Genomic DNA, 13435 nt, shown 5'->3' with positions numbered 1-13435 from the left:
TTCTAGACTTTGACAGTTTCTCAGACTTTCCTTGTTGCTGATGACCTTGACAGGTTTGAGGAGTTCCAAACAGGTATTTTGTAGAATGTCTCTTAGTGTGGGTTTGTCTGACGATTTTCTCTGGGATCTCTTTTGACTGTGAAGCAAATGCATGATAACATTATTAGGAGGGTTTCTTGAATAAGCTTTATAAAGCCTAGGCATGCAGATGAAGGTACAAAATTCTTCTGTGCTATTTCATGGTCAGTTTTAAACAAGCCATTTAGGAAAAGTGTACATATGTACAGCAAGGACAGCTACGTTGTTTTGGATGAATGAATAGAAGGACACATTTCATAAGGAATCCTTCACTACAGAAATCTCACTCATTCACACACACACACACACACACACACACACACACACACACCAGGTATTTGTAAGAAAGTTAAAAATCTACAATACAATATGGTAGGTGAGGCCATGATTTGAGTTAATGATAAAACTGTTTTGTAAATAGCATGTTCATAGCCAACAAAAACAGATGTCCATATAACAATTTGGAGCCATCCGATGCATAAAACAATTTGTAGATAATTTCCTAAGCAGATATAGTATCAAAATGTATTCATTGTCAATTAGATGTACATCCAGGCTGTATGTCTAATTGACCAGTTAATTTCCAGGCTGTCTCAGGAGCTACTAAACATGGTTTAGAATGGAACCCTTGGCACCACACCTCAGAACGACCTAATGTTGATAAACAGAAGAACAGATTTCTCTGCTTGTTCAAGAAACATAGAGTTCAATGTGCTGTGTTCTGTATGCAAAATCAGGTGCCTCATCAAGCTGTTGTTGACTCAGTCTGAATTGGTAATGTAATGGTGTATTAATGTATCATCCCCATTTGAATGGTTGGCAACTAAAACTTTTATTAAAAAAAAGATATATTTCACAAAATTGAAGACATGGATATGAGACCCCAAGTGTCTATCACATCAAAGAAAACACCTTTCCATTGAAGCTTTTTATGATGGTGGTTCTACAAAATACACTTGATTTTGGCCATTTGAGTGAATGACAAGGTCTTTCTTCTTCAGTTCACAGCTTCCAGAAGATTCTGTCTCAACTCTTGGTGTCCATTTAAAAGCTCCTCTCAACTTCACCACAGACCATGTCTATTGTCTCTCACTCTGATAACTGCAAATAAAAATGACTATTTCAATTTCTTTTTAAAGGGAAAAGAATATGCATTAGAATAGATAAGATTCATTACAACCGGATTATGATGCTTTTAAGCAGAAGTAAAGGTGCTTTTTCTCAACATCCTACTGACAGTGATGGGTTCCTGTACACATTTTTATGCCACTGGTCCCCAATTGCCCTTGGCTCAAGGTGTGTCCATTATTCTGGAATGCAGCCAGAGAGGGAGTCAGAAGAGGGGGGGCCTCTGATGGTTGAGCATCAGAGGAGGCTTTATCCTTCCTTAAGTGTTCAAAATTTTCTTTATGGGACTTGGGTTTTGAAGCCCCTCATCGTCTGGAACGCTGCACTGCATCAAAAGTTGGAAGCAGTCTGTTATTGATTGCAGCTGCGTCCTTGTTTGGCAGAGGAAGAAAGGTTTAGAAAGCAAATGTAGCCCTATTTGGCAAGGACACATTCCAGGTGAACAACAATCAGGAAAGATGCCCAGAGGCAAGGTTACAAGGCACGGAGACAGAACTGACAGTCCCAGGACAGATAATAAGTGCCTTGTCTTTTAAAGCGAACCTATTTCTCAGAAGTATTGGGAACAAAAAGCAGCTTCCTATACCCAGATACTCTTTACTTATTAGGACCTAGGGCAAATGCGTACATTTGTGTGTATGTGTGTGTGTGTACTCATGTATTACAAGTCCTTCACGGGCTTGCCTAACTTCCACACACACTTGTATTTTAGAGGCTCATTCTTTTTTTTTTTTTTTTTTTTTTCAATGTTCAGTTTCCTTTAATGACCCCCATCTCCCTGAAGGGCAGGTACAGGCAGCTAGGCGATGATGACAAGAGATGTTTACTTGAAGATCTTGCCCTGATTGAAGGTTTTGCCCACATGCTGGAAGGCCCCCTCCCAGGAAAAGTATTCTCGAACCAGCGTCTGGGTCTCCTCGCTGCCAGGATCCAGTTTCCGCCACGTATAGGACTCGTAGTCCACCTGCCAATCTGGACTCAGCGGAAAGGCAAGCTCCTGGCCTCGGAAGACCCAGACTCCAGAAATGGAGCTGCTGTTGTTGGTTCCAAAGAGGATGACACTGGCAAAGGCATTCTTCCTCAGCTTGTCCAACCGTTGGAACATTCCAGTGATGAGGTTACAACTCATAAAGGTCTGAGTGAGCTCCTCAGGGAAGCGGTACTCAGCGTACCACAGTGACCAGCCATCCTTATCGAAGTGCTCCCAGAAATACGGCAGTGCCACAGTGAGAGTGTCCTCATTGGAGTACTTGCGCTTAAACTCGTCCAACACAAAGGTACTCTTGGGCAGGTGAGCAAAGGGGTCTTTGGCCTTTGGCTCAGCAGCCAGTGCCTGCTCACATTCATCCATTTCCTCCTCAGGAGCAGGGGCAGCAGCCTTCTTCTCCTCTTTCCGCTCAGCCTGGGGCTTCTGCTTCTCTTCCCGAGAACCCTTCTCTTTCCGTGGGGTGTCTTTTTTAGGTTGGCTCTCTGCAAACTTTTTAGCATCAAACTGGGCCATCTTCTCACAGAGTTTCACTTCCCCCAAGACAGCCCGGAACTGGGGCTGGTTAATGCAGGTAAGGAACCAGCGGTTGGTATTGGGGAAGGCCTGGCGGAAAGAAGGCTCCAGGACCTGTTTATAGAGCCACAGCAGGGTGCAGACAACTGTGATGTCAGCCAGTGTCACACGTTCGCCCACCAGAAAAGTCCTCGTCTTCAAATGAGTATCCAGGAGCCCCAGAATTCGCCTCACTTCCTCCTTTGCATTCTCTGTGGCCTGCTTGTTGTGGTGCATGATGCCCAAGGTAGGAAACACCCAGGTACTGGCTGGGGGCACTATATCGTTATCAGCAAAGCTCACCCACTGCACCACCTGGGCTGCTGCCTCTGGAGTATTTCCCCGCAGCTCCTCATTGCTCACATAGTAGGCAATGGCATTGCTCTCAAACACACAGAATCCATCATCACCCTCAAATGCTGGAACCTTGCCGGCAGGAAATTTACGGAGAAATTCAGGGGTGCGGTTGGTTTGGCCAAAGTGGAAGTGGGGTGGTGCGGAGAGCACGCGGACCTGAGCCCCGCTGTACTGAGCAGCAATGAGAGCCTTGAAGGCCCTCCAGTTTTCAGGGTATGTGTACAGGGTCCCGGCCGCCATGGTGATTCCGCAGAGAAAGGGCTAGAGGCTCATTCTATCTCACACATATTATCAATTGCTCTCTCACTTGATTTAGAGAAAACAAGTATTAATATGCCTGTCTCCTCTACCTGTCTCTACATCTGAACTGGGCCTATAGGATGGTATATAGGGATGATTAACCTCAGAGATGTTAACCATTCACAAGACCACCCAAAATTCTTGATGTGATGATCTGTCCTTTGGCCAAGGCACAAACTTGAAGTTTTTCTTGCAAGGTTTGAGTTATTTATCTATTGAGAACTTAACTGCCAACTCAACAAGCATACCAGAGTGGTGTTTTGTGGAAAAAGAATAACAACTCCTAAGATAGAGTAATGACTTGACTTCTCTGTTACAAACAAAAAGTCCTGAACTGTATGCCATTTGCTAGACTGGGAACGGCAAGGGAAGTCAAGAGAACTCTGGGTGAAATGTGGAAGATTATACATAGGTGTGCATCTTTTCTCCTGCTTGAAATGTCTCTAAAATTGAGTAAGGGAATTTATAAAGTAGAAACTGATCAGAACCGAGAGCTAAGGAAGAGACAGTAGGAGGCAAAGAATAGTAACAGATTTTTTTTTTAAGATTTTATTTATTTATTCAAGAGAGACACACACACACACACACAGAGAGAGAGAGAGAGAGAGAGAGAGAGAGAGAGAGAGAGGCAGAGACACAGACAGAGGGAGAAGCAGGCTCCATGCAGGGAGCCTGACTTGGAACTCGATCCCAGGTCTCCAGGATCAGGCCCTGGGCCAAAGGCGGTGCTAAACCGCTGAGCCACTGGGCTGCCCTTGTAACAGATTTTTGAAAACTGGGCAGTGGATTAAGGAGTAGTAAACTGACTTAGAGAACAGAGGAGGTTACATGCTGAGTGCCCACAGGTAGAGGTATTGTTTGGTTTAGACACTCAAACTAAGCAAAACAGAACTGAACCAAGCATAGCAGAAAAAGTATGAAGGTGAAGGTGAAGGTGAAAATGGGGAAGGAGGAGCTACTTGAAAGCCTCCAGAACTAAGGGACCTTCAGCTCCATTTCCCTCCTGTTCTAGGATCTCCACGGACATGTATATAGCCAAAAGTAAGAAATGGAACTGTCAGTAGAGGAACCAAACAGCTCTACAGAAAAGATTTACAAATATTGGTACCTGTAATGCAGGTGACCCTGCAATGGAGAAGCCAACTCGGCGCTCAGTCACCTTATGGTAAATCTTGCCAGCCATCAAGCCCCACCAAATCACACAAATTTGAAATTCTATTGCCTCATCCACTTATTCTGTGACATTTGGCGAAACTGTTTGACATGAAAGACTGAGACTAAAATAATAAAGGAACTGGGATGAGAATGACATGAGTGGGCAAAGAAATGCAAGCTGCTGAAGAAAATGCACAAATATTTACCTCAGGGAAATATAAGGATACATGTTCCTGCTCTGGGAACAGGAACAGTAAAAAAATAAGAAAGGATACTTTGAAATTAAAAAAAACAAACAAACATGATTGCTAAAAAAAATTCAATTCAAAATTTTGAAAATAAGGTTGAGGTAACACTGCAGAAGACAGAACAAAAAGACAATAGAAAGAAAATTCAAGAAAAATGTAAGAAAATTAGAAATACAATATAACATTAAAAAAAATTCAGCATGGGGGCCCCGGTGTGGCTTAGTGTTAAGCATCTATCTGCCTTCGACTCAGGTCATGATCCCAGGGTCCTGGGATGGAGTCCTGCTCAGCAGGGAGCCTGCTTCTCCCTCTTCCCTTCTCCCTTGCTTGTGATCTCTCTGCCAGTTAAATAAAATGTTTAAAGAAATGGTTTAAAAATCCAGGATGTAGAAATTTTTGAAGAAAAGAAAGAAAGGAGAAGAGGTTAAATTATTGAAGATGTGATAAAAAATGCTTAGAACTGAAGAAAATGAGTTTCCAGATTGAAGTGGTTTGTAGCATGCCCAGCGCAATGAGCAAAAGAAAACTCACATCAAATATATCATGATAAAACTTCAGATACCAGGGATACAGAAAAGATCCCAAAATCAGAATGAAAGTGGGTTAGGAGAAACACCAGAAACTAGCCCAGAAGACAGCAAGAGGAAAATTCTGAGGAAATGTGTCTTTAACTTCAAATTCCAAACCCCGCCAGATCTTGATTAAGTGGTAGCATAGCATTAAAAGTATTTTCATATATGTAAAGACTCAAACATTTTACCTCTCAGGCCCTATTTCTTAAGAAAGTGCTGGAAGATGTGCTCTTGCCAAACAAGATAGTGAACCAAAAAAACACAAGACATTAAACCAAGGAACAGGCCATTAGTATAAAGATGAGAGGAAGCAAAGTCCTGGAACAGGTAGTGAGCTGGCCTAAAAGGCAACTGCCTAGAGTTTAGCAGGAAAAGGAGGGATCCAGGAAAGAGTTGGAGCTGATAGATTATTGGAAGCATTTGACCATGTGGAGAATGGTGTGTGTGTGTGTGTGTGTGTGTGTGTGTGTGTGTGTGTGTTGTGGGCAGAGAGGGAGAGTAGATCTGCAACATCCATAGAGAAGAGTCAATGATTGATGCGTAAGAAAATCAATCACATGGAAAAAACAAAGACAACTATTAACTCCAGGAAAATAAAGATTATACAAAGAAAGGAAACTATGATTAGTCATAAAACGTAAATATATAATATGACTTAACCAAAAAAAATGTGGACAGAAATATCTTTAAGGACAGGCATGTGAGTGAGACTGTGTGGGTCAGTATCTGTGAGGAGGAGGAGAGCCTAACCTTTGTCTGCCAGGATATAAGTAGTAAGTGTCTCAAATTGATAGATGAAAAAATGAAAAAATGGAGTCAGTACATTGTGAAATTATGGAAGTACATTCTGGAACAAACAACAAAAAGTCAAAAGTGGTCGTTACTGGGAAGCAGAACTGCTATTTTCTTTTATAAATCTTGTACTACTATTTGATTTTTAAGCAATGCTTATGTATTGCTTTGATAAAAAATCAAAGTTAATTAAAAAATAAAGAACATTGATAACATTTTAAAAAGATATTAAATAGGTCTATGCAATTGACTGGTTCTATTCAAAAGTAGGATAGACTGTATTTAAAAAAACATCTGAAGATGTCACTTACAGTATTCAATTATACTTTGCTGAATTTTATTGGGACACAAAACAAAGCATATATTATAATGTCTTTTTCACATTTGGAGGTTCTTGAAGATCTTTGATTACTTCCCTGTGAATGTCAAAGATTTATTGAACTAAATCCAAACAAACAAACCAAATATTTAATGAGTAGATTTTTGGCATCAGGAAAGACTTCCTTTGCTTATCAAGGTGTTTGTGTGGATTTCTTTAAATATCAGCCTCCCCTGGTACATTGAAGTATTAGTACATATCAACCTCTAGCAAGGAGTCTAGGGAGGATCAAAAGAAGAGTGAAATCAAAAGAGGTAGGAATTATTGCTGCTCCTTGATTTCTAGAGAGAGAAGACACAGCAGCTCTGGCACTGCAGTGTGGGTTAATAGGAGAAGACTTCCTTCCCCAAAGTCTGACATCTATGCTACTTGTGAGGAGCAGACCCGCTGCTCTATTAAGCAGGCTGCATATTTGCAACTGTTGAATGCAAAGACCAAACACATGAACTCTCTCAGCTTGAACTGGAAACTGCTGAGATTAAGAAACTTCCAAATCACTGAAAACATTTTTTTTTCTTTTAAGGAAAGAAAAATCAATCCCTTTGAACAAAGTTAAAGGTGAATTTATGTCACTTTTGAAAAATTTCCGACCCTTCTGGTTGCAAAAATAATGTAACTGTGAGAGTTGCCTTTACTGGCAGGAAAACAGCAACGTGTACTAAGTCTGGAGGAAGTAAACATAAAGGGGAGGCCATCTTGCAGCCTCATTAGGCAAAGCTCACTGAGACGAAGTCCCCAGGGCTCTTTGAATGGATGGTGACATACAGCCCCTTTCCCACCAAGCCTGAAAATTCATCCCCAAGTTATAAAATAACAGAGCTGGTTAAAGAGCAGAGCTGCTCACAGCTCCCTCTTGGTGCATTTTCTCATCTTTGTTGACTTCCAGAAAGTCACCGCCTCCACCATTAGGATGTCCAGCACATCCTAATGACTAATTAAGGTGTCCTCTCCAAGGGGAGGCTATACATTTGGCATCCTTGGGGTGTTTGGGGGAAAAGAAGGACAAGAACATTGAGGCAGCAGACTCTTTTGTTGATGTTCCAGAACAGAGGGAGATTTCAGTCTCCAGGACATCTGATGAGGGAGAGAAGATTCCCATGCAGTAGGAGGGAGGCCGGCAATGTTTTGCAGCACCCGGATTTATGCAGGGCTGGTGAGAAACAGCTGCTGAAAGGACACATGAGCCCCAAGCAGAAGCTGGGCAGCCTCTTCTTGCAGGGACCCTAGGAAGAGGCCTCCCTGTGCTTTTCTTCTTGTGAAGCGTGGGCAGACTCCACTCCTCTTGTAGATTCCAAAGGCCCTCACAACATGCTGAGGCTGGCAGCCAAAGGTGGCTGAGAAAATTCTGCAGGAGAAGAGTTTAAATGATTTGGGATGACGACCCCTTCTTGGACTGCTGGATATTAGTAATAGTAACACCTCACAGGGTTGTTGTGAGGATTAAGGGCCTTCTTAATTAAATGGAAGGTATTAGAACAATGAACGGCAGCTCAATACCATCAGCCATCATTCATAGTGATAGTCGCTGTGTCAGTATTTGAAAGATCGATGAGGACGTAAGAGTGAAATTATAGTTTGCTTAAGGAGGCAGCTGGGTGACCAGGACTACTCTATGTTATTATCTGCTCAAAGTGAAGCGTCACAGATCTGAGTGAGGGCTTCTGTGCTGGAAGAAGTGGTTCCTCTGCAAACCGCCCAGAGGGTTATGGAACCGAGATCCATCAGAAGTTGGATGTTGATTATACAACCTTTGGAAGTGGGGGAATCAATGATATTCACTTATTCACTTATGAATATTCTTGAGACTTTCATCCAGAGCCTTCTTTACTAATTGAGAATATTGAGGCATCCGGAGATTAGATCAGCCTTTTCTAAGGACGTGCCCCAGAGAAAGTAGGAGTCCCCGATAAAGCCTTTGCCCATGATATCACACTGTGTTCTTCTATTGAAAATAAGTTGATAGAATGGAAGGCCCACTCTCCCAGGGCTTGTGGCTGTTTGTGCCAGCTATACAAGTGGAACATGATCTGGCTCCTTTACACAAAGGTAGAGTAGCTGAATCTCAAAGAGGCATTTGAGGAGGAGAGCAGGATAGCTTGGACTTATGGACCAGGATCTCGTCACATCACAAATGATAATTACAATGATGGTGATGACAATGATGATAATATAACAAAGTGGTTCTAATCCTTGCCTTGATATTTTTTCTTAGGTAAGTTACCTAAAGCTTCTGAGCCTCAGTTTTCTCATATATGTGAAACATGGTTAAGTATGGTACCAATCTCAGAATTGTGAGGATTAGGAAAAGAGTTGAAACGTATAACACAGAACCTGACACAGAACCAAGGTAGCTACTAACGTTAGCTCCTAAGAGGGATTCCAAGTTGTCCAGTTTCCGAGGAATGCAAATAGTATTGTCAGAACTGGGATCTGAACACAGGGCTCTCAGGCTTTAAAGCCTGCCCCCCAAATGTACTATGGTGTAGGCAGTTGTGGTATGGAGCAGAACTGAGGCTGAGAGGGAGGTGGGAAGAGGATTGTAGGTCTGTGTTTCAGGTACCACTCAAGTGCTCACATTCGATTCCAAACTTAAGAGAATGAGTTCTGAACTTGGCATTGTGCTTGGAACAAGACGCTAATTATGTTGCCAAGTCTCTCAGACTTCTTCTGGACTGGTCCCCTGAATTTCCAGAATTCTTCTGTTCGGTGCACACGGGAGCCCAAGGGAAAAGGCAGATTGAGATTGGCCCAAGGAGGGTTGGGAAGTGGGAATTGAGAACCAGGCAGTCACCGACCGTGTGAGAACCATTGTCTGTCTGGCAAAAGTCTTTTTTTGTCAGGATGAGTGGGAGCAACCGTTCTGGGAAAAGATGGCAGTTGTCCAGTAGAAGGGGAGTCAGTGTTCAGTAATGGCAGTTGCTGCACGACTAGGTGTTGATGGAGGAGAAGACTCTCTCATGTGCAGTTCAGCACTGAGACAGGGTTAGACTGGGGGCAGGGTTAGACCCCAAAACTTATGAGAACTTTATTCTAGAGGTTTGGTGCTTTTCCCGCAAATGCAGGCGTTCTTCCCCCACATAGTTCAGCATCCATCCATTCATGCAACAAATACTACCCGCACCCCAAGGGAGCTGTAGGTGCTGAGGGTATGGTAGTGTTTTGTGTTTTATTAATATGGACAAAGCTCATGGATCTTACATTCTAGAGGACAAGACAAGATAGGCAACAAGCAAGTAAAGAAATATGTCATAAAAAAGCTGGGCTGTGGTGTGAGGAAACAATAAGCAGGGTAAGAAGGAGAAAATGTTATAAACTGGGCTGGCAGGGAAGGGCTTTCTGATGGATGATGTTTGATCAGAGAAGGATGGCAGTGAGCGAGCAGATGTCTGGGGAAGGAAGATTCTAGGCAGAGGGTGGCAACTGCAAAAGCCCCGAGGCAGATACAAGAGGGCAGATAATTCATATGTGACCAGCAGGTGGCTGAAATTCTAACCAATAAGGCAGCAGTAGAGATGAAACAACCTTTAGAGCTTATGAGGTGATTTAACAAAGAAAACAAATTAGCTTGTGCCTCCTAAAATAGGCAAGTGTCTCGCACACCAGGCTTTAGCTTGTTCCTCCTCATTGCTCCACCTGCTATAAAAACATATCCTCTGGACTCTCTTTGTCTTTAACATCTCAGACTCCTCATCATCCTGTGTCCTCAATGTGGAGGAACCCAGGGTATTATGACATCTTTGGGCCTTTGAGTCTCTGATCCACTGGTGGGTACGATCCTAATACATGGATGCTCCTATGTCATAATTCTGAGTCGTGACACACAGGCACTGGGCCTGCAGAGTCTCGACTCTGGAATCAGACTGCCCGTATCTGGATCTTGGCACTGAATCCTGGCTCTTCATTTGCTGCTTAGGCTTCGATGCACCTAGATTTCCTCATTCATAGAATAAGGGGGAAAAAATAGAGGGTTTGTAGAGCTCAATGTAAATACATTTATATACATACACAGTAGTGCCTGATACAAAAATTCCATAATCAATGTTATTCATGTTATTATTGGCTATAGTTTTCTTACTTTCTTTCTTTAATTCCTTCCTTCTCTTTTTTCTTCTTCCTCTTAAGATTTCTTTCTTCTTATTCATTTCTTTTTTATTATCACCATCATGTCATTATTATTACTGTGTCCTAAGAATAGGCTGTAGACCCACTTGATTTTGGTAAATAACGTGACCTTATTTGGTAAATAATGTGGTGAGTGGGATGTACACACAGTCTTTTTATAACCCTTCACCCAGAAAAGAGGTGGATGGAGAAAGGGGCAGGGGAGTGGAGGGAAGAGGAGGGAGGAGCCGGAGGTGGGGAAGCCCTTAAGGGACATACCGCAGTGTAAAGAGCATAAATGTGGAATCATCTTCCAGAGTACTTTATCATCTTGTGATGGGGAATTTATCCTTGGCTATCACCACTACTCTGGTTAACACTAAAATATGAGTGGGGGCTTCCAGAAAGCCTTTTGTATGCATGAGGTCCTTCTAGGCTACCAGAAAGGCTGGGAAGATGTAAAATACAGTGAGAAGTGGAGACCAAGAACAGCATGGAAGCCTCTAGGGAAGTGAGATGAACAGGCTGATACAGTTTCAGCTAATGGGCTGCAACTGGGATGGATAAAAAGTATTTAGTCACACTGGAAAAGTCAAGAAATGCTCCCCTTTTTGGGGAGCAGCTATGTCATCTTCACCATGGCAAGCTACTTGTGTGTGGCAGGTGGTATGTTTTAAAGTGCTGGAGAGCATTGATGAGAGTGAAAAATCCTTATTATGGTTTCAAGGCGATACAAGAGAGGGGAGAAGTTGTCATCTAGAACTGGGGAGATGAGTCTGAAACCCAGAAAGGACGAACTGACCAACACCGCACGTGAAAGGCATGAGCGCTCTTCTGGGAGCAGCGTAGGGAGATGGACACCCAGGCAGGCCTGTGACTTGTTTGTTCCACTGAGCCCTGCAGAGCTTCACTGGTGTGAAGACCAGGGTGCCTCACACCCCTGAGCCTGTGTCCCATGACCCGTGGAAGAAGGAGAGTGAGGTCTTCCCCATCTAACCATGTGAACTTGGGCAAATTGTTTATCCCTTCAAAGACTCAGCTGCCTTATTTCCAAAATGGGTGAGAGAAGAGTGACTTTGGATCCAGTTAGTGTTATTGGAAATATCCTTTGGAAGCCATTTGAGGACAAAGGCATGAAGGGATGGGAAATGTGGGGGAATGTTGTGTTTCAGCCTTGCTCACAGTATGCCTGTGTCATCCAGAACAGCTCTCTCACATGAACCATGTGATTGAGCTATGGGTGAGGTGAGGTCTTTATTTATTTGTTTTTTTATAAAGATTTTATTCATTTATTCACGAGACACACACACACACACACACACACACACAGAGGCAGAGACACAGGCAGGGGAGAAGCAGGCTCCATGCAGGGAGCCCCACATGTGACTCGATCCCGGGTCTCCAGGATCACGCCCTGGGCTGAAGGCAGGCTCTAAACCATTGAGCCACCCGGGGATCCGAGGTGAGGTCTTTAAAAGGGCTTCAAGGCTAAGACTGGAAACCCATTGTTTCTGCCATCTCTAGATTGCTTTTACCTCTTATCTTCCGTTTCTGTTTCTCAGGAGATGACATGAGAACATATTTTGCTGAAAGCATGGTGGAAAAAAAGGGCCCAGATAAAAATAAATTGGAAAAAACAAGTGTGTGCAGGATACAAGGCTTTGGCTCAGGGATCCCTTGGGTCCTACGTAGGAGGCAGCAGTGAGGAGGTTCTGTATCAGAGGGGGGCTGTTTCCTTAGGCCTCCTTCACATTGATCTCTCTCAAATGCAGAATTAATCCTTCCTGCTTCAGATTATGGGTGGAAGCCATTTTGGAGCACCTATTTCTTGTTAAGAGTGTGTCACATAGTCTGTAGTTCAATGTATAGTACCAAAGATGGTATCGTAAAAATAGGTGCTGCTAGTTGCACCCAAGTGGGACACACATCGCAATGTTGGTTCGCTGTAGGGTTACTGCAAGCATCCAGCTCTCTTTATCTCCAGTGACACCAGTTTCAGATATTAGCATGTTTTATACATGGGCTTGCATCGATGAAAATTCCTGGTATTCAAAATATGTGACTCTAGAAATAGTATGGATATTCTAGAAACCCTAATTGTACTTTCATAGAGCATAACAATCTGGGGACCCCTGCGTCCTGCACCCTTCACAGCAGTGCTCAGAGTTTGGCTCTGAACTGTCCTTTGTCTGGGATTGTCTGCATCCTCTGAGGTTGACTGAACCTCCTCTTCCGGAACACTGTCACTTTTAGTTTATGCAAAGGCATGGTCACAACAATTGATAGCAAAGATCTGGGACCTCATCTAGTTTCTAGAGCAGGTTGTATGACTGTCGTGTTCTTTTGTTAATAAACTCTCACGTGTGGCCAACTTTGGTTTGAAGTCTGTTTCCGGTAGAACCCAGAAGCAAAGTTTTGGGGGCAGAAACTTACACCTTCGCTATTCAAAATGTGGTGCATGCAACCAGCAGCACAGGTGTCACTGGGGAGTTTGTTAGAAATACAGAATCAGGCCCACCCCAGACCTACTGAATCAAACTCAGTATTTTAATAGGATCCCAGGCGATTCATGCCCACATTAAAGTTTGAGGAGTTCTGTTACAGACTTCACCTACCTCTGACTTTAGATGTTTATACCAAAAATCTAGTAATTGTGAAGCATGAGATGGGCTTAGGCCACTTTGCAGCAGAAAGCAAAGGAAAATCTCTGAGGAGTTTACACTATGGGCCCTTTGTGAAGAGCTTGGAAGGAGGGGAAGAAGAGAAGCAGGGGAGGAAGAAAAAC

The 13435-nt window shown here is 43.1% G+C and overlaps 1 protein-coding gene across 1 annotated transcript; it reads right to left on the bottom strand.

The window, feature by feature from the left end:
* Positions 1-2012: 2012 nt before the first annotated feature.
* On the bottom strand, positions 2013-3368 carry LOC129502496 (elongation factor 1-gamma-like). Its single transcript, XM_055314137.1, has one exon. The coding sequence runs from the start codon at positions 3341-3343 to the stop codon at positions 2030-2032; it is 1314 nt and encodes a 437-aa protein (XP_055170112.1). The 5' UTR covers positions 3344-3368; the 3' UTR covers positions 2013-2029.
* Positions 3369-13435: the final 10067 nt, after the last annotated feature.

Source organism: Nyctereutes procyonoides, unplaced genomic scaffold (genome assembly GCF_905146905.1).
Source record: "Nyctereutes procyonoides isolate TBG_1078 unplaced genomic scaffold, NYPRO_anot_genome, whole genome shotgun sequence".
Taxonomy (NCBI): Eukaryota; Metazoa; Chordata; class Mammalia; order Carnivora; family Canidae; genus Nyctereutes; species Nyctereutes procyonoides.
This window is presented reverse-complemented; position numbering and strand designations above follow the sequence as displayed.

Bases quoted from the DNA above. Each gene is read 5' to 3' on its own strand.
- LOC129502496 (XM_055314137.1), bottom strand. From the start codon at position 3,343: ATGGCGGCCGGGACCCTGTACACATACCCTGAAAACTGGAGGGCCTTC.